The 22,747-nt window shown below is 37.9% G+C and overlaps 2 protein-coding genes across 12 annotated transcripts in view; one reads left to right on the forward strand and one right to left on the reverse strand.

Annotated features, from left to right (window-relative positions):
* Window positions 1–328: 328 nt before the first annotated feature.
* On the reverse strand, window positions 329–14,835 carry LOC120305512 (ubiquitin-conjugating enzyme E2 B). Its single transcript, XM_039337481.1, has 6 exons — window positions 14,657–14,835; window positions 10,270–10,350; window positions 9,805–9,830; window positions 2,708–2,797; window positions 1,174–1,262; window positions 329–880 (listed from the first exon to the last, which is right to left on the reverse strand). Exons 1-6 carry the CDS (start codon window positions 14,698–14,700, stop codon window positions 752–754), a joined length of 459 nt encoding a protein of 152 aa, XP_039193415.1. The 5' UTR covers window positions 14,701–14,835; the 3' UTR covers window positions 329–751.
* A 75-nt stretch (window positions 14,836–14,910) lies between these two features.
* Window positions 14,911–22,747, forward strand: part of CDKL3 (cyclin dependent kinase like 3) — a 53,394-nt gene continuing 45,557 nt past the window's right edge. For 9 of the 11 annotated variants that reach the window (XR_005556062.1, XR_005556063.1, XM_039337471.1 and 6 more), the window contains exons 1-3: window positions 14,911–15,279; window positions 15,375–16,144; window positions 21,042–21,221. Coding sequence is in view for 9 of the 11 variants with exons in the window: in XM_039337471.1 (XP_039193405.1) it covers window positions 16,040–16,144; window positions 21,042–21,221 (285 nt within the window). In the remaining 2 variants the exon portion in view is untranslated. Of the gene's footprint in view, window positions 15,280–15,374; window positions 16,145–21,039; window positions 21,222–22,747 lie in introns of those variants that run through there. The other 2 variants (XM_039337474.1, XM_039337477.1) reach the window with 2 other exon arrangements.

Consider the following 22,747-nt stretch of genomic DNA (forward strand, 5'->3'; position numbering starts at 1 on the left):
AAACCCAGGAAGATGAAGTTTGGGGGACTATAATGTCCATAATTCACTGCTACTATATATACTGCTGTGGCACTTTAGTGCTAAGTCCCTAGTGGGCAGTAATTTGTTTCTTCATATTCAGAGCTATTTGTACTTTAATGGCACTGGGCAAGCTTTGGCAAAAATGTTCACTTTGGAGAGCAACCCGGGTGCAATTTACAAGTCAGATGTAAGACATGTAAGGTCTGGTGAAAAATGGCTGTGCAGCATGCTTCTCAAAAAAAAAAAAAGCATATAAAAATTAATCAACTTTAAAATCTGTGTCAAAAATAGAATAGTGACAAAAATGTCTTGCACTGAGGTTATGTATTTCAGCTTTACATGAAATATTTTATATATAAAACTCTGTTAAGTGATTTGTCCAATTTAAAAATCTAAAGAATTCAAAAATAAGGCATTCAATATTTTGAAAAAAGTACAGATTTACAAAATATGTATATTCTGTCATGAAAACTTCACACCAACATTATACACTTTGAAAAAATACAAACAGGATATATTACAAATTTATGTAGCAATAACTTAGGTCATAACATGCAATAAAAAGTACATTAATCAAAGTACACAAGCTTTTAAAGTTTTGAAACTGAAGAGCATTTGTGAATGCATCTGTACGCAAGTCAAACGTGGCACTTGAGTTCTGGTAGCATTTCCTATCGCAAGTTAAATTGTACATGATGATTATGGGGTATCTGTTAATGAAAGTCCTTTTTTATGAATCATTCCAACTTTGTTCAACAATAGCTGAAACTCGTTTTTCATATTCACGTTTGTTCTCCTGATAAAGCTGTGCAGCCTGACTGTTGGCAGGACTATTAGGATTGGGTTCATCAAGCAGTGACTGAAGGCAGAGGAAGCAAAAAACATGAAAAATAGTAGTAATTAGCATTAAAAGGATAATGACAAAATAAATAGAAAACAATGCAACACTGGACAGAAATTAATAGCTAGATTGATGTTATAGATACTTCATGTAGTGTTAAGTTCAACACAACAATCTTTTTTGACAAATGTAGTCATGCACTCCCTGGCTTAGTCAAACAATTCAATATAGCTTACACCTGAAGATTAAACAGCAAGCTACCACTTCTATATCAAGTCTGAAGAAAGTATTCATTATTATTTTTAAATTACCTGAATTGAAGTTAAAATAGATGAGACATCGTATGTTGGACTCCAACGATTTTGGAGAATATCTAAACATATGCTTCCATCTGCATATACTAAAATAGAAGATATTAGAATTATGTAATTGGTTTCCGATCGTTAATTTGGATTCAAGGTTCATCAAAAAAAACATGATGTACATTGTCTGATTCCTGTAATTGGGAAAAGAATGTCCCTCCATAATTTTAGTGTTACATCCAAACTAGGTTCCCTAGGTTTCTTTTTGCTAACTAGGAAAAAAATCACAAAGCAATAATGGCTTCTGATTTTGATGGGAAAAAATGAAGAATGCAATCTCAGTTAGTCATTCTCCAATTTAACTGTTTCTAGAGGAGCTAAGTGTTTCAACACCATGCAGAAAGTTTAAATTATTTTGATATTTTATTAAGGCAGGTCAATAATATATTCCTCCCAAGGTTTAATATTTTAATACAAATTTAATTGAACAGTTCAGAAATCTCTGCAAAGAAGTTCATAGATTTATTGCTAAAAAATAAGTATCTGAAAATGTATAACATATTTTTCAGAAGAGACTTACCCTAATTTTTCATAAGCAGGATTAGCTTTAAGTATAACTCATATAAACCAGTCATTATATTTATTTAGATACCATAACTTATTTAATTAAAGTATTTATTACTCACAAAGGAAGAAAACCCATATTTTATAAACTAATGGGCCCATATAAAGGTTATTTTCCAAATTTTGGACTTCTGCAATGATTAGTAGTTTAATATATGAGATTCAAGACCCAGGGATTTCTAAAATTAAAACAAAGGAAAGTTGTGGTTTATTGTAGATTAAGGTTTATTTTATTTATAGTAACAGAATGGGAGATGGCAATTACTGTAGTCTAATGCATCTCCTTACAACAGGAAAATATCTGACACACCTATCATATAATTCCTTTATGGTTCCATACAAACAGGAACTTTTAATTGCTCTCCCAGTGGAAACATACTCCTTTAAACAATCTGAAGGTTAACAGTTTCTTTCTGCATCTTCTTATCTGCTTATTTTAAAATATTTTTATATTACAACTCATATTAACTTTCACAGAGGTACATAGTAATAAGAATAATAGTAATATATTCTTCATCATTTTTGAATTAATACATTGTAAAGTACCTTTTAAAAAGCCTTAGCTAAGGCAATAAAGGAAAATATAAAAAGTCTGATTATATGCAGTCCCTTGGTATTTTGACAAATGACTGAATTACTGCTTCCAGTTAACTCCCTACAATGACTTTAAGAAAACAAGAATGTATCGGAAGAACTGTTATTAATCTCTGAGAGCAAGAATTTACCATCTTAATTCCTTAATTTTGTGACTATTCTTTTGAGCTAAACATTCAATACTATATTAATTTTATAAATTATCACTGGCAGATTGTGAAGAATTTCTGGGCTAATCAATTGTCATAAGCCTAACTTCAACATACAGAAATAGAACATTGCTGAATATATGATTAGACAGAAGGTTTTATTATTGCATACTTACCATTGGGATGAAACATCTTCGATAAAAACCTAACTGTTGGTGGTTTATTTGGGTATTCTTCTGAAAATTCTATTATTAGTTTAAAGGTTCCTGTGTGAAAAAGGTAAGCGATAAGGAAGTGTGGTAGGGATTAGGAAATAAATATATATGTAATTTCTTTTAAAAAGTAAAATAATAATTGCTTTATATAATCCATTCCTATGTCATCTTATTTAAATATTTTGAAACAGTATGGTCACAGTAAACCAATTGAAAACTAACATAATTTTTCATTTTTTTCAAAAACAGGACGTACCATTGTAAAAACAAGAGATTGATAAAGCATTTATTTTTATTTCAAATATGAGTTAAAACACTAAAATGCAAATAGAAATAACATCAACTTCCTCTAGCAACCTATATAAAAGACTATGGACACGACCTAAAATGGATTAAAAATTCAACTATCAACTATTTTGAGGGAAACGCTGTAGATCACTAGGATATCACTACAACTGAAGAAACCAAACCCAAAAGTAGAATTCAAGATCATGTATGACTAGCCAGTTCAGAAGGGAAAAAAATGTAAATACTTCATTTGTAATATGTATTAATTCTTCTGCTAAACTAAATGTTAGGGGTTCTTTACAAATTATGCATTTCCTGTACTAAAAAAAAAACTGCTTTGCATTAGAAAATTCAAGATTTTCTGTGCTTCTCTCCCTCGTTCTCCTACACGCAAACACAGAAAATAAAGAGATACAAACAACCCACACCTGAATTTCATAGCCCTCTCAGATAAACAGACAGCTAATTCAACTAGATGAAATAATTCTACTTTTATTGTAAGGCTACATTAACAGAATCTTGTTAAGTCCAAGAATACAAACTTCCTGTCACCACATTTAAGCAGCCTAATCAATTAGGGCTGATCCTTCCTAAGTTTCTTTCTCTGACTGTTAAGCCAATGGGGCTCCTGTCTCAACTGTCTGATTGTTTTTCGGGTAGTATATCTCCCGCCCCCTTGTCCCCCAAGATGATCCATGCATTCTAATACACATACAATACTCTTTCCTTTTTAAAAAAATAATTTTATTAAACATTACAATTAAAAAAATAAAAACTAAAAAAGGTAAACAAAAGAAAACTACAAAATGCAGGAAAAAAAAGAATATAGTAAAGAAATAGAAAATTGATTTCCCCCTTCATCCCAACAAGTATAAACAATTTTGATAATTTATCGTCTTCTCTCAAAATGCAACAAATGACCTCTTCTTCCCATGTCTCTTTCAAATGAATCCTTAAAACTATGCAGTCCTAGTCAGCAAAAGCCCATTAAAGGTTACCAGAGTTAACAGAATATCTATTTTAACTTTGATCAAATAAATCAACTTTATAATCCTTCCTTTTATTTCTAACAAACTTGATTTTTTTAATAATTCAAAACAACAGCATTTTCCTGCAGGAACAATTCCTATAATTTCAAAATCTTATTTCAAACCTATAGTAGCAGGACCCTTAGTCCATTTGTAATTTTTCCAAATCATCATTCTAATCCCTCTTTTGTTGCTTATTCCAAAAAAGGTTTTTTTAGTCCTTAAACTTGTATTTAATTTTTTTTTTGCTAAGAATTAAAGGAAACACACCTGGTTTTATAAAATAAACTTGTCAGTCTAAATTTTCTAATAGTAAGAAGCAATTTTCAAAAATGATTAAGAAATGACGTTTATGTCCATTAGGCTACATTAGAGCTGTGAGCTTAGTTGAAATCCCTTAACTTTCAGCTGTTCAACTTATGAATTGACCATAAAAATCTCTGTTCCTGCAGTGCAAGTGGGCGATCTCATAATCTCTCATTTTCCTGGATTTTGCTGGCCAGAGTTCACCATCTGGCTGTAAATCACCACAATGCCATCCCTGCTCCTTCACAAACAATCTAGTTCACCATGAATCCTCACCAGAAGCCACTTACATGGTATTATTTTCAACACAAATTTATTGGCAGGGAAAAGGGCTTAATACATATTGTATAGATGCACAGAAATAAATCTTCAACTTTTATACAGAAGAATAAAAATATTTGTAATGCAAAATTCTTCCTCAGTATAAAACGTAATAGGTATTCATTCTTTCTTCCATTCTTTTGAGGCAAAGGGATTGCAAAATGTATTGACTAAGGGTTTCTGGAATGCTATCCCGGGTATATCCACACAGGTAAATACCACCGAGTTCCAAAGAACTATTTCATTACTGTTGTTTTAAGCCTCAGGAATATATTAATTTAATTAATTAAAGTTTGTTTCACAACAATTTAACATTCCACTTTTGCAGTTGTAATCCAAAAATAATCCTTCAAAGAAAACTGATAAGTGTGGATAGTTTTAGAAGGTGTTACTATATTCAATACAGTTGCTATAAAAAGGTAATAGGATCTATATGCTATGGCAGAACTGGAAGCATGTCATCCGTGAGAGTGTTGAACTCCCCCACTTAAAAAAAAATAAAAAATAACAGCTGCATATAGAAATCTCAGGCAACTTGGCTTGTGAATAGCCATTTGCCTTTTGGAGAAAGCTGAATAAGAATAGTTTCCGGGAAGGGAAGATTCACAATATTATTCTGCTCCTTTCAAATACAACAGAAGCCAGTGCCAAATAAATCTGATCCAAAAACGTTTATGGATCTATCAGACTTATAATGCATCCATTCCCATCTTCTAGTATATAGAATATTAACATAAAACAGTTCCAATCATTAAACTGGAACTTTATAGCCTATATTTGTTACTTAAAAATACATTCTCATCAATTATAAGTCTCTCACATATATACATGTCTTTCAACAAGTTTTGAGTTATATAGAAGCATATTTCTAATTGTATTAAAGCTGTAAAGGCTGTATGATACTTTGGCTTCAATTGAAAAGAATTGCAGAATGCGAGTATAGCATCTGTTGGTGAGTCTTTGAAGCAGGATTGATCCTGCAAACAGATGCATCTGTGTTAATGAGGCAGTGGCAACTTTTCAGAACAAAATCTAAAGTATCGCACAACCTTAAAAACATGTCTTCAAGACATAACATTTAAACCTGAGAAATGGGTGGCTACAGTATACTGTATGTCTGTCACTGCCATAGTAGTCTCATACTTTACTGTGGCTGTTTGTATCAAGGTAATGCAATAAACTGATACCGTATATGCCGGCGTACAAGGCGATCCGGCGTATAAGACGACCCCCGTCTTTATCGCTGAGCCACATTCCTAGAACGTCGTCTTATACGCCGGAAACTACCAGTATTTCTGGCGTATAAGACGACCCCTGTCTTTGGCGCCGATTTCAGCGCTCGCGGAAGTCGCCTTATACGCCGGCACTTATGGTACATTTGCATTAGTGTCCAAAGATGAATTAGGACAATGTATTACTGACAAAACCCAGGGTATTACTGACAAAACTAGAAAACTTCATGAAAGATAAAGTGGCCCTTCAACCCCACTGCTTACTGAAGACACTAAATAATCAGAACACAAAAGCTTGGTCTAATGTTTTGGTATGTTACTGTCTTGCAGTCATTTTTCTCAAAATCCAGTTGACCTCAGATTTAGTAAGATCTTAAAGAATGTTTCTGCGCAGGTGAGAACCAAAGAGTGGCTTTAGTAGTACCGGTATATAGGAATTTGACCATGGTAAAGAGAGGTTTTTTTTTCTGAATATAGGGAAACAATGGTTATTTTTAAGATTCCGATGTGGGTGAATTCATTTTTAGAATTATCAAGTCTGAGAGCTAATGCAATTAATTATAAATAATCTAACTTACTGCGTGTAAGGTTAGGAAAAAATCCTCATAAGCCTGCATTGCCAAGTCTTTTTGTTTCAAATGTTAGATCTCTCCCTAATAAGACTGAGGAACTGGAACTTACTATCTCTCTGCAGAAAAACATTCGGGACTGCTGTATCATGGTCTTTAACAGAGATGTGGCTTGACCCTACCATTCCAGGAGAGGCTATTGAATTACCAGGAGGCTCAGTTTATCGAGCGGATAGAACCATGGTCTTTGGGAGGAGCAGAGGAGGGAGACTTTGTGTTTACATAAATAACAACTGGAGCACAAATGTTAAAATAATGGACACTCACTGTTCTCCTGATTTGGAATACTTGGCAGTGAAATGCCGCCCCTTTTATCTGCCTCGTGAGTTTAACATTGTGATAACAACTGTAGTATATATACCTCCTGATGCTAACACGACCACAGCCATGAGTTACCTGTTAACTGCTATTAACAAACAGCAACAGGCCTACCCAGATGGAGTGCTGGTGGTTGCAGGTGATTTCAATCAAGCCAACTTAAAGACTGTCCTCCCTAAGTTCTATCAGTACGTAGACTGTCCCACTAGAGGGAAAAATACCTTGGATCAGGTATATAGTAACATCATGCATGGATACAGAACTATGCCTTTACCCCACCTGGGACAGTCAGATCATATATCTGTGTTCTTGATCCCATCATATAGACCTCTCGTCAACAGAATTAGACCATCAATTAGAGAAATACAGGTGTGGCCAGCGGGTGCATCGGAGCAACCTCAAGATTGTTTTGGGAGTACTGATTGGGCACTGTTTGAGGAGAACAATACTGACATTTACACTTCAACAGTACTGTTTTACATTAAAAGTTGCACTGATGTTGTCACTACCACCAGACAAGTACGGGTGTTCTCTAACAACAAGCCCTGGATAAATAGAAAAGTGTGTCTTTTATTAAGAGCAAGAAATGCTGCTTTCCATTCTGGTGATGCGCTACAATATAGCGGGGCAAGAGCTAAATTGAAAAGGGGCATCAAGGACACTAAAGCTACATACAGACGGAGGATTGAACATCTTTTTGAGAACTCGGACTCTGGTCGTGTATGGCAAGGTCTGCGACAAATCACAGGACAAAGCAATAAAAATAGTTTGCCTGGGAGTAGTGACTCTGGCTGAGCAGCTAAATCAATTCTTCAGCCGTTTTGAGGTGGGCACAGGAACAACCATCATTCCAGCATTTACTACTGATAGTGCACCATTAACATCTACCATCGATAGACAACCACTTCTACTGCAGATCTCTGATGTGAGATGCACTTTCCAGAATGTTAATATCCGGAAGGCAGCTGGGCCTGATGGAATTCTGGGAGGCGTTGTCAGGGATTGCGCTGCAGAGCTAGCTGAAGTGTTCACGGATATTTTCAATCTATCTCTGTCGCAGTGCTCTATCCCTACCTGCCTGAAGAATCTATTATAGTGCCAGTTCCTAAGCAGACAATAGTGGTATCTCTTAATGATTATAGACCAGTAACTTTAACATCTGTTGTTATGAAATGTTTTGAGAGGCTGGTGTTGAACTATATTAAGGCTAGTCTTCCATCTACTTTGGACCCATACCAATTTGCATATAGGGGTAATAGATCAACTGATGATGCTATGTCTCTTGTTGTCCATACTGTATTGAATCACTTGGAACAACAGGGGACATATGCAAGGCTGTTATTTGTGGATTATCGCTCTGCTTTTAACACCATTTTACCCAACAGGTTGTTTTTTAAAATGTCCAATTTGGGTATAAATCAGAGGATTTGCTTGTGGATAAGGGATTTTCTGACAGGTAGGCCACAGTCAGTAAGGATGGGATCTCACCATTCCTCTATTCTGATATTAAGCACAGGAGCCCCTCAGGGTTGTGTGCTAAACTCTTTCCTTTATTCCTTGTACACGCATGACTGCACCCCACTGTATAACACCAACACAATTATTAAATTTGCGGATGACACAGCAGTGGTGGGGCTCATTAATAAGAACAATGAGTCTGCTTACAGGAAGGAGATACAAGGGCTGACATTGTGGTGTAATGAAAATAATCTCACACTTAACACCACAAAAACTAAAGAACTTATAATTGACTTCAGGAGGAAGAGAGATGTACATCTACCATGGTACATAAATGGTGAGGAGGTGGAGAGGGTGGGTAGTTTTAAATTTCTGGGCACTTATATCTCGGAGGACCTCTCATGGACTATGAATGTTAACATGCTTGTGAAGAAGGCACAGAAGAGGCTGTACTTCCTGAGAATGCTCAGGAAGATAAATTTATCTCAGCCTCTACTTCTGTCCTACTATCCCAGCACTATTGAGAGTGTCCTGACATACGGCATTCTTGCATGGTATGGAAGTAGCTCTGTAGTGGACAAAAAAGCTCTACAGCTACTCTATAGCTACTGCCCTATCAGATTTCAGCTACCAGCCCTGGGCAACATCTTCGAATCTCGTTGTTTGAGGAAGTTGTATAACATTCTCAGGGACTCTTCCCATCCTGCTTACAATCTTTTTGGACTGTTGCCTTCTGGCAGAAGATACAGAATGATTAAAACTCAGACCACACGTTTTCTGAATAGTTTTTATCCCAGAGCTATAATTGCACTCAACAATGAACTAAAGGGCCACTATCAGTGAACTGTTGGACAGTATTACTTGGTCTGTTGTGTGGATGTTTGGGTGGTTTTAGGGGTGGGGAATTGTGGTGGGTGGGAGTGTGTTTGGGGATTATGTGTGTGGGACCTGGTCTTTGGGTGTCAAGTAAATTTCGTTGTATGTGTACACTGTGTATACACATACAATGACAATAAAGTTTGTTTGTTTGTTTACCTAGCCTAGCTCCAGAGATCTCTTGCTGGCTCACATCCAGATGACAAAAATAGATAATAAGAGGTGAAAAAAAATCCATATTGCAGTTCTTAAATCTACAAATGTTTCCTGTAGAAGTGTTTATTTTTGTAAAAATGTATTTTAGCTTTTTTTGTTGCATATGGCAAATAGATCGATATGTTTAATTTCCAATTGATGATATTATTTGCCAACAGATGTTTTGTGAACAATTCTTTTAGTCACAGAGAAGCAAATGATTGCATGCTATATAGATAGGCTATCGGTTACTGTTTCTTACATATTATTTTTCAGGATCTGCAGGAAATACTATATAGACTAATGAAACTAAAACTAAAATAGTAATAATAATAATAATAATAATAATAATAATAATAATAATAATAATAATAATAATAATAGTAATAAAGTTTAAAGAAACCTACCATCTTCAAAGGGAGTACCTTCAGGCCTGAAAAGAGAAACAAGATTAATAGTGATTATCTCTTGCTCTTATTTATACATGCACTATAAATGACAAAAATAAAACTCACATTTATAACTAATCTGCTGCAATTGGGTATCCTATAAATATTTAGAATATATAATTGAAGATAAATATAATTTTCTAGTACCTCGGGTCATCTATTTTCCCGAGTCCTACTTGCATTTATTATTTGAGATAAAATAAACACCAAATGGGATTTGCTTACAAATGCTCAACATTATGAGACACCTTGCTATGATGCCACATTTATACTTAAAATTATTAAGAACATTTTTTTAATTTTGAAAACTTTAGAAAGACTTTTATCAATACATGTTGTATAGTCTTATTATCTAGCATTTATATCATATTCACAGAGCATTACCTAATATATATTTTCTTTACAACTGACTTCTTTACTTACCCAAAAATTACTGCATTCCATTGCATTATATTGTTTTCAGATGGTGCACCACTGACCCCAACAGGTGGATCTTCTTGTAATCTTCCATAAACAAAATATAATAAGCAAAAATATAAAACCTGACAGTGTGCAAACATTAATTATGCAGCCTGAAAGTATTTAGCATCATATTGTTCAAATACTTTACTACTTAACTCTCGAAAAAATTACTGACCTGGTTAAGAAAAATATAAAATATAAAAACATTCCCTCCAATTTAAAAGATATTGATCAGAATGTTCCTACCATGAACAGAATTTTATAGAAAAGGATGAATCCAATTCTTGAAGATAATTGATATTACAGGTAGTTCTCTAAAACCACAGTTTAGGCTGGAATCTTCCGTTGTTGAGTACAGCGGTCATTAAGCAAGACATCATGTGACCATTTCACTCAACCACAACAATCCTGGCTGTCTTACTTGTGGTTGTTAAATGATCATGCAGATCATTAGGTGGAGCGCAGTAGTGGGGGAGGCCCTAGAAGGCCTGGTGCAGGTACAGGGCTCACCAGTGCACAGAAAATTGGCAAAGGTCCAGGCCTTCTCCCCACAGCCTACCAGACTTGGGAGGCCTCAACCAGTTGCAGTAACTGCAATTGCACAGATAAATTGGTCCACTTACCTTTGCATACAGCCTTCCTTTATTCTAGTGAACATCTGGCAATTTTTTTTTTATAAAAAATAATATGATTTGGAGAAGGAACTCTTTCTAGATTTCTGAATGACTGTGAGAATGGCACCTGCTTGCAGAATGATCCGGGTGGTTTTTATACTAAGGCCACATTTCACATCAATTGCATATGCCTGTCAGTAGCTGCAGAAAAACTAAAGATAACTGAAGCAATTTCCATGCACAGCTGGTCCTGTAACTGGTTGAGGCTTCCTGGACATGATGGAATGGGGAGCAGGTCCAGGTGTCCAAGGCTGCAGCAGCTTTGCAGATGCTGATGGGCCAGGTGGACAGCTGAGATGGAGGGAAGAGACAGTCAGATGGGGAGTTGCGGAACCTCTGCAGTCAGCTATAAGGATGGGTGGACTGCCAAGTGCCCAAATTTTCATCACAGGAATGCAGGAATGCTGCAACAGCCTTAACTTTGGGTACAGATTGTAAGTCCCTTTGTTCAGCACCATCATATTTTCAAATGGCCACTGAATGAACTGAGGACTATCTGTACTTTTCCATACAGTTACCTCCATGTATTACGTATTTATTGTATCTCTCCAAAGAGAGGACATTAATTTTATCTATCTGAAGCACCAATAAATTAGTACAGATTAGAAATCTTTAAGTGCTTTGTTTGAGTCCAAACAGTAAACAAACAATGCCAATTTATTTTGGTTGGTGGAAAAGCCTGATTCTGATGTGCTGTCCCATTCCACTCAATCATCTCTATGAGGTATTCCATCTCTCCAAAATACCCATATATTTTGTCTATCATACCCATGAAGCATCTTAATTTTTTTACATTATTCAGTCACTCAAACTGAATTATCAGCAGGCCATCCTTTAGAGCAGGGGTCTTCAAACTTGGCCCTTTGACTGAGGAATTCTGGAAGTTGAAGTTCACAAGTCATAAAAGAGCCAAGTTTGAAGACCCCTGCTTTAGAGGCAAGTTAAAAAGTACTAAGTTCTATCATGTGGCAAATGTTTCCTCTATAATTTTACTGCATGAAACTTTCCTTATCCTTGCAAACCATTCAGTTACTGTAATATGCAAATATCTTTACTGCGGCATTGTGGCATTTATATTGCACTATTGTCATTTATTTACATTTAAGAGTAGATTTCACATCCTTTTATACAGATTAAAAGAGCTATCTCTAAAATCAAGCTATACTCATATACTTCTGTTTCTTGGAAAGAAAATATTTGCAATACAGTGATAATGAGCATAAGAGGAAATTAACAACATGATCCTGCTAATCTATACTTCTTTGCTCTTTAAAACTACTCTGAACTTTATACAGCTCTGATTTTCAGGCATGCTCAGTTCAATGCATTTAATGTCAACAACACAGGCTACCCAAAGCCTTGGCTGGATAGCAAAAGAATGTGACCCTCTGCTACACGATAGCAAGTTTGCACACTGTCACACCAAATTATTAATTGCCATGTGCATTTCAGAGATAATTTTGGTTATTAAAGCTTCATTAACACCATGCTGTGAAAAGCTTTTCAGTCTTTAATTTTTTGTATTCTAAATGGGGATTTCATATGTGAAAACTATCAGCTGAAGGTCGCAGAATACATAAATGCTATTTACTACCTCCAGTTTAAATTCATAAACTTTCTCCCATTAATAACAGTATTCTGAGCCTAGTACAGAAGCTTTCTGACAAGAAATCACCTCCAGGCCACTATACCAACCTACCTATCTAGAAGGCACAGTAGAACAAATGAATTCCATTTTGAGATACCTGCTTCTCATTTAATATTTAGTATGGGTTATCTTTGCTAAATACCACAAATGAAGCATATTTTGCATTCTCTTTCTTTATATACAGTGCTAAATCCAAATGGTTATCTGATGCCTGAAGTGCAATTTAAATCCTAACCAAATTATCGGGGTAAAACTGCTCTCTATATATGCAAATATGGACCAATTATCAGCTATATCATCCATTCTGAAACATCTACACTTATAAAAATAACTTTTTTCCTTTTGCCATTCCACCTATACTAATTTCAGTCTAAACGAATGTTTGACATCCTATAGCTGTGCTGATTTTCTAGTTAACATTGCATGGGAGCAGCTATAATATTAATATAGTGATATACACATTATCCAAGTGTTCAGTTTATGAGCTGTTGTTTAATTAGGCTTTATTGGTGAACTTTATTGGCTATGCCAGGAAAGACATTTTGGACAGTTTTCTTAACAGCTTGCTTGAGAAAAGGGAATGGCCATATTTCTGCCAACTAGCAATAACAAGCACAGATGCCTCCAGATGTCACTAAAACCTAAGAGGCAAAGAAGATAGAAGGAAGCAACCTAAGCAAACACGGAAGTACAAGCTCCCCCTTCCACAAAGAAAATTAAATAGCTTCCTTGTGTGAGAGTTACTATACAGTACTTGGAATGTTTATTGTATTTGCTTCAGCAGAACTGGCTTTTTCACAAATATTTAATTAAAAAACTATTTTCAGAAAGATTCAGAGGAAATAGCAAATCACAGGTTCATAGACTATTTTTCTTCCATCCACGTTTTCCATTTCTTCCTTTCAGTTATAGAATTCATTAGCCAGCCTTTCCCAGATTTTACATGTCTGAAATAGAATTTGTGCACTATTCTCTCTGTATATGTACTACAGGACAAAACAAAGTAAATTCCAGATATACCTTAACAAATACTTAAGGGATTAAAAGATTCAACACGCTAAAGAAAGAAGAGGATCCTACTTTCGAGTCCAGGTTTTCCCCACCTAAGATTCAGCAATGCTTGCTATTATTTTTTGAATCAATTATACAGTATTGGTAAAATGCTTTGTAATCAGTGAACGGAAAGCATACCAAATAAACATTTGAAGCCACAATGAAGCCTGTATTTCACACAATTTATGGCCCATCAACTAGAAACCAGTAAGTAATCGACAAATGTGTTGGCTTTTTTTGTTTTATCAAGTTTGCGGTTTTCATGCAAGGCTTCTAATCTTCTTCTTTAGAAAGAGAAACATGCTTTCGTTTCCCCAGGTAGTTCAGTACTTGGCAGCAACGAGGAGAGAAATCAGCAGCTTTTTAAAGCAAAGCTTCTGGCCACCATTTCCAAGGAATAGTTAAAAGAAGCCTGGCACTTGCTTTCTCTCAACTACATAGGCGTCCCAGTCAGCTATACTACGTGGTCAACTCAGTCCATTTTAATCCGGCTCACTTTTTTTTTACAAAATATGCATTAGACCCGAGGCTTTCACAGTCTAATGGGAGGTTGGTTCTATTGTTGGGAGGATTAAAAAAAACCCCACACACATCAAATAATCCGATCGTTTAAATCTCGTTTCTCAAATAATCCTTCTCAAATTTTAGCATCCTCATTGTTTTCTTCCCTAACGCGGGACGACTAAAGCCCAGGAGAGTGGAAATAGTTTCTTACGAAGGAGGGAAATACTTTGCCTCCCAGTTTTGGAGCAGAAGAAATTCAGATTTCCTCTTCGCTTTTCTCTACAAAAGGCCCATACTCATCGCCGCCTGGAAGGGCAAAGAGTAGTTAGGTTCCAGCAAGGGACCCCCAAGAAAGATATTCCCTTTCCCAAGAAAAAAAAGGGGGGTGTCAATCCCAGCTCAAGCACTTATAAAGAAAGGGTTCTAAGCCCTGGAAAGAGCGATCCGGGGACATATAGGGAGCATTTACCTCTTGAAATCCCTCATTAGCCTCCGCCTGGCTGGAGTGGACATGGTCTTCTCGCCCCGATGATCAAGGACTCCCGGTCGCCCCCTCCCACAAAAGCCTCAGCACTGCTCCTTAGCGCAGCTGCCTCGCTCCTCGGGTTGGTTCACAAACAACTCTGCAATGGCGTCTCCCTCCGCCGGTGGGAGGAGGGAAAGAAGCCACCCTTCGCGACTCTACCACTGTGCCTGCTTGCGGAGGAGAGACCTAGAACGCCTTAGGAATGTACCACCGCGCCAGGGTGAAAAGGGGAGCACCTTTCGCTAAAAACCCGGCCGGTAGCTTTCGCTCTCTTTTGCCCGAGGGGACGCGGTTGGCGCGCGCGCCGTTTTGCTGATTTCACTTGTAACGCGTTCTGACCAGATAACCTTTGATTCCAAGATTGGGTCTATTATTCATGTTTCTATATTATCCACAGTTCCCTGATCGTTAAGTTGTGGAGGAGAGGTATAAGCCTTACGAAGAATCTAAGTGTAAACAAGTCTTTATGGTGTCTTAAGAGTTAAGGAATTGAAAAAACTGGTCGGTTCTTAAGATACCACACCATTATTTTTGCCGCCTAGCGTAACCAGCAACTGAACTTATAGGTACGGGACTGTATGTGTATGTGTGTATAGCGATCTTGCCCAGCAGAGGAGTGCTTTTCTTGCCATAATCTTTTAATCCTTTTTTTTTTTTTTAGATACATCTCCATTCTACGATAAAATCGGGGTTGCTTGGGTAAGGGAAGCAATGATGCCCTAAAAACGGATGGATAATGAAAAATTATTGTGCTTTCTGACCACTTTGTTTACTGCAAAATAAAAATAGTTAAGCGGATTTACATAATCTGAGAAGCAACTATACTTCTGCAGCTGAAGAGAGGCGCGGATGTACGTGAATGAGCAAAGGAAAAAAAAAAAACAATTAGCAGAATGCCTAGTTGTAGCTACGGAAATATCGCAAGCTTTCTATTTGTGAGCCGCTGCTGTGCAATGAGACCCGATCGCCTAAATGCGCTCGAAATGAAGCGGATTTTTTTTTAAAAAATCCAGTGCAGCATATTGCCTATTAATTTAGAAATAGGTTTACGAATATAACTACCGCGCAGCTGAAAACCACCCGCCCCTGGAACTTTTCGATCATCTGACTGTATAGGCGTTACATATAAAGACAAAGAAGTGAGCTTTTTCCGGGCTGGGGGCAGTTGGCATTGTCTGGTGCCTTCAAACTAACTTTTGCCGATTCGCGGGACTTTCGTGTAACAGCGGATTTGCAGAAACCCCATTAGGCGGGGTAGCACATCGTGTTCCATCTGGCAGCTGACGTCACCCAGGACCTTGCCTTGCCCGAAACCTATCGAACGCGATGACGTCGCACCTGGCTGTTGACATAGCGGCGGTTGCCATGGAACCGGGCCGGTTTGCTTGGCTGGACCTGGGAAGACTCAACATGGGGATTTCCCGGGATCAGGTCAGGAGCGCCTAGATCAGGGTTGCGCGACAGGACAGCTGTGGGATATCCTGATGTGACGCGGGAAGGAGGTTCTTTGAGGCCCGGAAAAGAGCAAGGCAGGGTGGGGTGCGGTGGTGAAGCTTGCTCAGGTTGTGTTTTCGAATACTGTAGCACGGGAGGAGATGTGAAAGTAAAGAAAATGTTGCAGACTGACAATCGTCGAAAACCAAATGCACGATTAAAAAGCAAAGGATTATTTTGCAGTCCTATAGTCCCTTGCTCCAGAGAAACCTTCAGTATAGTCAAAAGTACCTAAATAAATGTGCAGGGGATTGAATTGGATATACATTATGGAACATCCAAATGCAGCAAAGGGCACATTTGCAATGATGGTTAATCAGAAATTTCCATCCTGATCTCCCACACTATGGGCAGAAGGATCCTTATTTATTTAAGATTTATTTTATATAGCCATCTAACTCACTCTCAGTAATTCCTGGAGGCTTACAAAGATAAAAGCCCAATACAAAAATAAATAAAATGCAATAACCTCCCCTGCATCCCTCTGGCAACATCAAATGCCCCATTTTAGGGCTTCATCTCATTTCCATCTGTTAAATGGCTTTAATGCTTCCTGCAAAAATTAGGGGGTTAAACTTTTGCCATTTTTTTTTTTGAGAAGGGGGAGATACTCTGTCATAGCACAGTGTACCCAGTAGAAAATAAGTAAAAAAGCCACAAAGAATGCAAACAGACAAAGTTCAATAGAGGGAGAGTGAGGTGGTCCTGCTAGAAATTTGCATTACTTCGCCTACATTTCCTTGCTATTGACCATTCTGATAAAGGCTAATAATCATTGAAATGCAAAATCTCTTCAGAAGAATTGCCTGCTCTTGATCTTCTACCCTGTCAGGCAATTTTCTTATATATCACATTTTCCATGTTTTCTGCAATTAACCATTTTAGAAATGAATCCTCACAATATTCTTTTAAAGAATAGTTTCTTCAAATTGTTGTTGTTAACTGCGAAGTCGTGTCCGACCCATCGCGACCCCATGGACAACGTTCCTCCAGGTCTTCCTGTCCTCTACCATCTTCTGGAGTCCATTTAAATTCACACCTACTGCTTCAGTGACTCCATCCAGCCATCTCATTCTCTGTCGTCCCCTTCTTCTATTGCCCTCAATCTTTCCCAGCATTAGGCTCTTCTCCAGTGAATCCTTCCTTCTCATTAGATGGCCAAAGTATTTGAGTTTCAACTTCAGGATCTGGCCTTCTAAAGAGCAGTCGGGGTTGATCTCTTCTAGGACTGATCGGTTTGAACGCCTTGCAGTCCAAGGGACTCGCAGGAGTCTTCTCCAGCACCATAGTTCAAAGGGCTCAATTCTTTTGCGCTCAGCCTTTCTTATAGTCCAACTTTCACAGCCATACATTGCAACTGGGAAAACCATGGCCTGATGTCTCTGCTTTTTAGAATGCTGTCTAGATTTGCCATAGCTTTCCTCCCCAGGAGCAAGCGTCTTTTGATTTCTTGGCTGCAGTCCCCATCTGAGGTGATCTTTGAGTCCAGAAAAATAAAATCTGTCACTACCTCCATTTCTTCCCCATCTATTTGCCAGGAATTGAGAGGGCCGGATGCCATGATTTTGGTTTTCTTAATGTTGAGTTTCAAGCCAGCTTTTGCATTCTCCTTCTTCACCCGCATCAAGAGGCTCTTTAGTTCCTCTTCACTTTCTACCATTAGAGTGGTATCATCTGCATATCTTAGGTTATTGATATTTCTCCCGGAAATCTTAATTCCAACTTTTGATTCATCTAGCCCTACCTTTCTCATGATGTGCTCTGCATATAAGTTAAATAGGCAGGGCGACAGTATACAGCCTTGCCAGACTCCTTTTCCAATTTTGAACCAATCAGTGGTTCCGTGTTCGGTTCTCACTGTTGCTTCTTGACCCACATGTAGGTTTCTCAAGAGACAAATGAGATGGTCTGGTACTCCCATCTCTTTAAGAACTTGCCACAATTTGTTGTGATCCACACAATCAAAGGCTTTTGCATAGTCAATGAAGCAGAAGTAGATGTTTTTCTGGAACTCCCTAGCTTTCTCCATGATCCAGCGTATGTTGGCAATTTGATCTCTAGTTCCTCTGCCTCTTCGAAATCCTGCCTGTACTTCTGGTAGTTCTCGATCCACATACTGCTGGAGTCTAGCTTGTAGGATTTTAAGCATAACTTTACTAGCATGTGAAATGAGTGCAATGGTGCGATAGTTTGAACATTCTTTGGCATTGCCTTTCTTTGGAATTGGAATGTAAACTGACCTTTTCCAATCCTGTGGCCACTGTTGAGTTTTCCAAATTTGCTGGCAAATTGAGTGTAGCACTTTTACTGCATCGTCTTTTAAGATTTTGAATAGCTCAGCTGGAATACTGTCACCTCCACTAGCTTTGTTGTTGCTCAGATTTTCTAAGGCCCATTTCACTTCACATTCTAGGATGTCTGGTTCGAGGTCAGTGACCATCTCATTGTGGTTATCTGGGATGTTAAGCTCATTCTTGTATAGTTCTTCTGTGTAGTTTTGCCATCTCTTCTTAATCTCTTCTGTCTCTGTTAGGTCTCTGCCATTTTGGTCCTTTATCATGCCCATCTTTGCATGAAACGTTCCCTTCATATCTCCAATTTTCTTGAAGAGATCTCTGGTCCTCCCTATTCTGTTGTTTTCTTCTATTTCTTTGCACTGTTCATTTAAGAAGGCATTCTTATCTCTTCTAGCTACTCTCTGGAATTCTGCATTCAATTGGGTGTATCTTTCTCTTTCTCCTTTGCCTTTCGCTTCCCTTCTTTCCTCAGCTATTTGCAAAGCTTCCTCAGACAGCCATTTTGCTTTCTTGCATTTCTTTTTCTTTGGGATGGTTTTAGTTGCTACCTCTTGTACAATGTTGCGAACTTCCATCCATAGTTCTTCAGGCACTCTGTCTATCAGATCTAATTCCTTAAATCTATTTGTCACCTCTACTGTATATTCATCAGGAATATGATTTAGTTCATACCTGAGTGGCCTATTGCTTTTCCCTACTTTTTTCAATTTAAGCCTAAATTTTGCAACGAGAAGCTCATGATCTGAGCCACAGTCAGCTCCTGGTCTTGTTTTTACTGACTGTATAGAGCTTCTCCATCTTTGGCTGCAGAGCACATAGTCAATCTGATTTCTATGTTGACCGTCTGGTGATGTCCATGTGTAGAGCCGTCTCTTGGGTTGTTGGAAAAGAGTGTTTGTTATGACCATCGTATTCTCTTGACAAAATTCTATTAGCCTGTGCCCTGCTTCATTTTGTACTCCAAGGCCAAACTTGCCTGTTATTCCGGTTATCTTTTGGCTTCCTACCTTAGCATTCCAATCCCCCATGATGATAAGGACATCATTTTTTGGTGTTAATTCTATAAGGTGCTGTAGGGCTTCATAGAACCGGTCAATTTCATCCTCTTCAGCACCAGTGGTTGGGGCATAGATTTGGACTACTGTGATATTGAATGGTTTGCCTTGGATTCGAATTGAGATCATTCTGTCATTTTGGGGATTGTATCCCAGTATTGCTTTTCCTATTCTTTTATTGACTATGAAGGCTACTCCATTTCTTCTGAGGGATTCTTGCCCACAGTAGTATACCTGATGGTCATCTGAGTTAAATTCACCCATTCCTGTCCATTTTAGTTCGCTGATTCCTAAGATGTCGATGTTCAGTCTTGTCATCTCTTTTTTGACTACGTCTAGCTTGCCTTGATTCATGGATCTTACATTCCAGGTTCCTATGGAGAAAAAATCTTTACAGCATCGGACTTTCCTTTCACCACCAGATATATCCACAGCTGAGCGTCCTTTCGGCTTTGGCCCAGTCACTTCATTCTTTCTGGCGCTACTAGTACTAGCCCTCTGCTCTTCCCCAGTAGCATATTGGACACCTTCCGACCTGAGGGGCTCATCTTCCAGTGTCATATCTTTTTTCCTTTTAGTACTGTCCATGGGGTTTTCATGGCAAAGATACTGGAGTGGTTTGCCATTTCCTTCTCCAGTGGATCACATTTTGTCAGAACTCTCTGCTATAACCTGTCCGTCTTGGGTGGCCCTGCACGGCATAGCTTATAGCTTCACTGAGTTACGCAAGCCCCTTCGCCACGACAAGGCAGTAATCCATAAAGGGGTTTCTTCAAATAATCTTATTGAAAGAAGAGAATATTTTTAACAGAGAATAAACTCAGCCAATATGCTAGTTCTAATATAGTTGCATTATAAATCTTGGAGTAATAATGTAGTTTGCAGGTAGATATGAAATGAAAGCATTAAGAGTCAAGAGTAGACTATAAACTAATTGCCTGATTTGAATGCAGGCATATGGTCCACCAAATCGCTAGTCTTAACAACTTAGAGTCATCATGGATCAGAGCTAAACCCAATTTATTCAACAATCTGTTCTTTCAGTAGTCATCTTACTTATGAAAATTGATAAGCCGAGTCTCAATAACATTCTTATGTCCTTAGCAACAGTTAATTGGAAGCATATTATTTCTAATACTGGTGGGAGCATATATCATCATGACAAACAATTGTAGATAGCCTTATCCTACAATAGTCCTTTCCATTGAGAATAAATATTCAAAAACCCAAAAGGTATTGATATTAATTGCCCCCATTTAGTTTAGTGGAACTTGATAAATCAGTGTCCTTAACCATTATATAGCTTATTAGATACAAGGTGTTCGATTCTGATTATGTGCTATCAGGCCAGTATGCCTGTGAGTATCGGCATAATTTATCTGCTGTTGTTTATAAATATGGCTTAAGAAACAAGCAAAAATAAGACTGGTTAACAAAACAAAAATAAGACTGGTTAACAAAATATTTTTTTTTCTTCAAGAGATTTCAGACTTGAATATGGAGATGTATGAGATCCTTGGAAAAGTGGGAGAGGGAAGTTACGGAACGGTAATGAAATGTAAACACAAAGAAACAGGACATATAGTTGCCATTAAGATATTTTATGAAAAACCGGAAAAATCTGTCAACAAAATTGCAATGAGAGAGATTAAATTCCTGAAGGTTTGCTTCTTTTATTCTTTTGAAAATCAGTATTTTTAATAGAGGCCTGTACAACTTGTAGGGGGAAAAGAGCCACATTGATAAATGAAAAAATATTCACAGGATGCTAATAAATGCCTGATGCATCAATCAGTTATTCACCAGCTAGTAGAGCTGTGGTGTAGTGCTAGAGCTGGAGGCATAGAAAGTATTTGCACTGCCAGTGGCTGTTTATTTATTGACTTTTTTAAAAAAATGCTGGTGGGCCACGTGTTGTGTAGGGTGTCTTGATATTAAAAATTTGATTTATAACCTAGTAAATACATATTCTTGTAAACTTCCTCTTGCCACTTTGGTGTTAAGGGAGATACAAAATTCAGGTTCTCGCACTTTTGTTGGCCTCAACCATTGTTATTTGAGGCTGTTGTAGTGTGTCTTTGATGTTGTCTCTCCATCTTCTTCTGGGTCTGCTTTGTGTTCTTTGGCCTTCTCTTTTTGTGTATGCCTTGTATGGTATAGAATCCCAAGACATTCTCTCCATGTGAGCAAACCACTTAACTTGCTATCTTTGTATGTAATTTAAGATTGGTTCTATTACAGTTCTTTCTCTTATGATCTCATTTTTTATTTTATCCCTTCTTGTCATCCTTCTTGTCATTCTATTAGTTTTCCTCAAACATCTCATTTCCGTGATGACTAACTTTCACTCAGGCTTTATTGCAAATATCCATGTTTGGCACTGATAACATAGGTTGGGGAATCAATAAAGATACATATTTGTTGTTGTTGTTGTTAATTGCGAAGTCGTGTCCGACCCATCGCGACCCCATGGACAACGTTCCTCCAGGTCTTCCTGTCCTCTACCATCTTTTGGAGTCCATTTAAGTTCACACCTACTGCTTCAGTGACTCCATCCAGCCATCTTATTCTCTGTCGTCCCCTTCTTCTATTGCCCTCAATCTTTCCCAGCATTAGGCCCTTTTCCAGTGAGTCCTTCCTTCTCATTAGGTGGCCAAAGTATTTGAGTTTCAACTTCAGGATCTGGCCTTCTAAAGAGCAGTCAGGGTTTATCTCTTCTAGGACTGACCGGTTTGAACGCCTTGCAGTCCAAGGGACTCGCAGGAGTCTTCTCCAGCACCATAGTTCAAAGGGCTCAATTCTTTGGCGCTCAGCCTTTCTTATGGTCCAACTTTCACAGCCATACATTGCAACTGGGAAAACCATGGCCTGGACTATACGCACTTTTGTTGGCAGGGTGATGTCTCTGCTTTTTAGTATGCTGTCTAGATTTGCCATAGCTTTCCTCCCCAGGAGCAAGCGTCTTTTAATTTCTTGGCTGCAGTCCCCACCTGAGGTGATCTTGGAGCCCAGAAAAATAAAATCTGTCACTACCTCCATTTTTTCCCCATCTATTTGCCAGGAATTGAGAGGGCCGGATGCCATGATTTTGGTTTTCTTAATGTTGAGTTTCAAGCCAACTTTTGTACTCTCCTTCTTCACCCGCATCAAGAGGCTCTTTAGTTCCTCTTCACTTTCTGCCATTAGAG

Source organism: Crotalus tigris, unplaced genomic scaffold, assembly GCF_016545835.1.
Source record: "Crotalus tigris isolate CLP2741 ecotype Arizona unplaced genomic scaffold, ASM1654583v1 scf7180000017680.1116333, whole genome shotgun sequence".
Lineage (NCBI taxonomy): Eukaryota > Metazoa > Chordata > Lepidosauria > Squamata > Viperidae > Crotalus > Crotalus tigris.